General features: G+C 38.0%; 1 protein-coding gene across 1 annotated transcript; it reads left to right on the top strand.

Annotated features, from left to right (window-relative positions):
• Positions 1 to 657: 657 nt before the first annotated feature.
• LOC108630439 (treponemal membrane protein B-like) lies at positions 658 to 2027 on the top strand (the record flags this gene model as incomplete). The annotated part of the gene is made up of 3 exons (XM_018033739.1): positions 658 to 688; positions 802 to 1109; positions 1826 to 2027. Coding segments are annotated over exons 1-3 (541 nt in total), but the record flags the coding sequence as incomplete, so codon positions are not given.
• Between the last annotated feature and the right edge of the window lie 833 nt (positions 2028 to 2860).

The following is a 2860-nucleotide window of genomic DNA, read 5'->3' as shown; positions in this document are numbered from 1 at the left end:
GTAGTTCCCATCGGAAAGATATTGCATATTACATGATGAAAGTTAAGATTCACAAAGATCTACATTGGCTAGGTCAGAAAGTAAGGACCAGCAATTATGGTCGCAAGCCTGTACAAAAATTGAAAAATGTACAAGGCTTATAAAATATTTACTACAGTCAGAGGCGAACTAACGTGAGCTGACAATTTGCAATGCACACAGTCAGAGGCGAACTAACGTGAGCTGACAATTTGCAATGCACGTAATCAGAGGCGAACTAACGTGAGCTGATAAAAAGTGGTATAATAGGGCTACAGGCGAAAGATCCACTTCAAAAAATCTAACGCGCCTTTAGTGGAACCTCAAAGGTGGTGTGGAAGACCACTATGTACTACTTAATTTAAATAATGTAACGTGTTACATGTATTTATATTACATACACGTACATACATTACTTTTCAAATTTCCAATTCGGTTCAATACATCCCTTGCCAAAGAAATATCTCCCTCCAAAGTGTCTAGCAACACCCCCGTAAAGAAACCTGCATAGGGTGGGGGAATAGGACCCTTACCTGCGGGGTGCTTTTCCCAATGGTCATTCACTCGTTCCACAGCGCTGAAGGAAAAGACGAGTAGCAGTACCTTTCAGAAGAGACAAGAACTGTACAACTGTGAAAAATGTTTCGGTGGATTGTAAACAAGTTTAAACGTAAGTATTTTCACATATGCATGACATTCATTTTCACGTGAAAAGAGTAATATACTTTTGCCGAGAATAAATGTTTTGTCACACAATGCTAAAATTATTGGTAATTTTTACAGGTGGCGAGGACCAGCAGACTTGGACCGCGGAGGAACTGGCCGCGGAGGAATGGGCCGCGGAGGAAAGGGCCGCGGAACAACGCGCCGCGGAGGAAAGGGCCGCGAAGCAGTGGGCCGCGCAAGAGTGGGCCGCGCAAGAATGGGCCGCGCAAGAATGGGCCGCGCAAGAACGGGCCGCGCAAGAACGGGCCGCGCAAGAACGGGCCGCGGAGGAAAGGGCCGCGGAACAACGCGCCGCGGAAGAAAGGGCCGCGGAACAACGCGCCGCGGAGGAAAGGGCCGCAGATGCCGCCAAAAAGGAGGAAAAAGTAAGTTTGAATGCGTCAAAATTAAAAATTATTATATTAAAAGTACGTGTTTGTGTGCGTGGACGCGATGTTCAGCCGCGGAAGTGGAAGGTAATCGCTCACAGTAGACGTTTTACGGTTACGTCGAGACGCGTTCATCTAACGCTGCGGAGAAATCCTACCTATAACGCGTTTGTTCATTGAAATATTGTCTACGTTCGACTCTTTCCTCCCACACTATAAGGGTTTTCTATTCCTAGGTATACATTCTCTGTTACATTCGTCATAATTACTTTCTTCATTGATTCATCTTCGGAAATCTTTATTCTTCACTGCTTTCTTCGGAAATCATTTTTCAGTTACACACAATGTCCTAAAACTTCTCGTACATTTTTGAATAGGAGGTTCTTGAGGTAATTGTAAATAATATTTTTCTTTGTCAAAATGTTGTCCGAGATGTGATTATCGATTTATTAATACTTAAACAAGCCCACGGTTTCATGAGAAAACTTCGCGGAGGACCGGCGTTTTCTCTTCAATGAAATTATTATTTTTGATTGGTCGCGGATTTTTGTTAGTAACAACCGCGCCTCGGACAACGTTATGACGAAGGAAAATATTGTTTACAATTACTTCAGGAACCTCCCATTTAAAAATGTGTCACAAGTTCTGGGATACCCTGTATACTGTACAGTACTCTTTCGAAGATTAATAATGAAATTACGTATTCATTTCAGAAAAAGAAAGAGGCCATGAGGCGGATTAGAAATAAAATGAAGAAGAAGGAGGGTAGGAGATTACGGGCCCAACAGCGGCCGTGGATGGCCAGAGACCAATCTTCACCAACAGCAATCATACATGCCATTAAACGTGCCACTACATATGCACGTGCCAATACAATGTTGCCGGCAATGGCAACCACTACAGAATTGCCTGCATGTGTGTTGCACACAGCCACTGTCGCAGCAGCACACATGCAGCTGCAACGGACAAACCTATTTTTACAATTAAGAAAATATTATCTTCGTCTTTCGTACATATAGTCTTCATTATATTATATTATCTTTATTTTTTATTTTATACATTTATTCTTTAGCATATTATATTATCTTTATTTTTTATTTTGTACATTTATTCTTTAACATATTATATTATCTTTATTTTTTATTTTGTACATTTATTCTTTATCGTATTATATTATCTTTATTTTTTATTTTGTACGTTTATCCTTTATCGTATTATATTATCTTTATTTTTTATTTTGTACATTTATCCTCTACTATATAGATAATAAATGTTTTATAAATGTGTAAAATCACATACATTACAGTGTTTTAATCGTAATCTCCTTCTTCTGATAACCTCTTCCTTCTTGATTGTTTGAATAACGAATCTTGTCAGTTAGGAAAACAAAAATATTGAAATAAAGAGGAAGAAAAAAAATTTACAATTATACATTTCATCATTTTACACATCTAAATTATGTACATTTACATATACATTTCATTTCATTCATATTCTATACAATTACGAAAAAGTAACACGGAATATCCAAGTAAACAACATTGTATGAAACGGTTTCAGATTTTGTTATACACAATGCTTCGTTACATAGTGCAAACACAGCTTAAGGAGGCCACGTTTTTAAATTAGCAAAATTCCATTAAATATATGTATATCTGTACAATAAAGAGTAAAACTGCACTTTTCTTTAAATATAACAAATTGTAAGTAACTCGAATTTATTTTTAGCCATTAGGTGGATTAGCTTG

Source organism: Ceratina calcarata, unplaced genomic scaffold, assembly GCF_001652005.2.
Source record: "Ceratina calcarata isolate Rehan_Ccalc_2016 unplaced genomic scaffold, ASM165200v1 scaffold764, whole genome shotgun sequence".
In the NCBI taxonomy this organism is placed as follows: domain Eukaryota; kingdom Metazoa; phylum Arthropoda; class Insecta; order Hymenoptera; family Apidae; genus Ceratina; species Ceratina calcarata.
The sequence above is the reverse complement of the archived record's forward strand: the minus strand, read 5'-3'. Positions and strand labels throughout refer to the sequence as shown.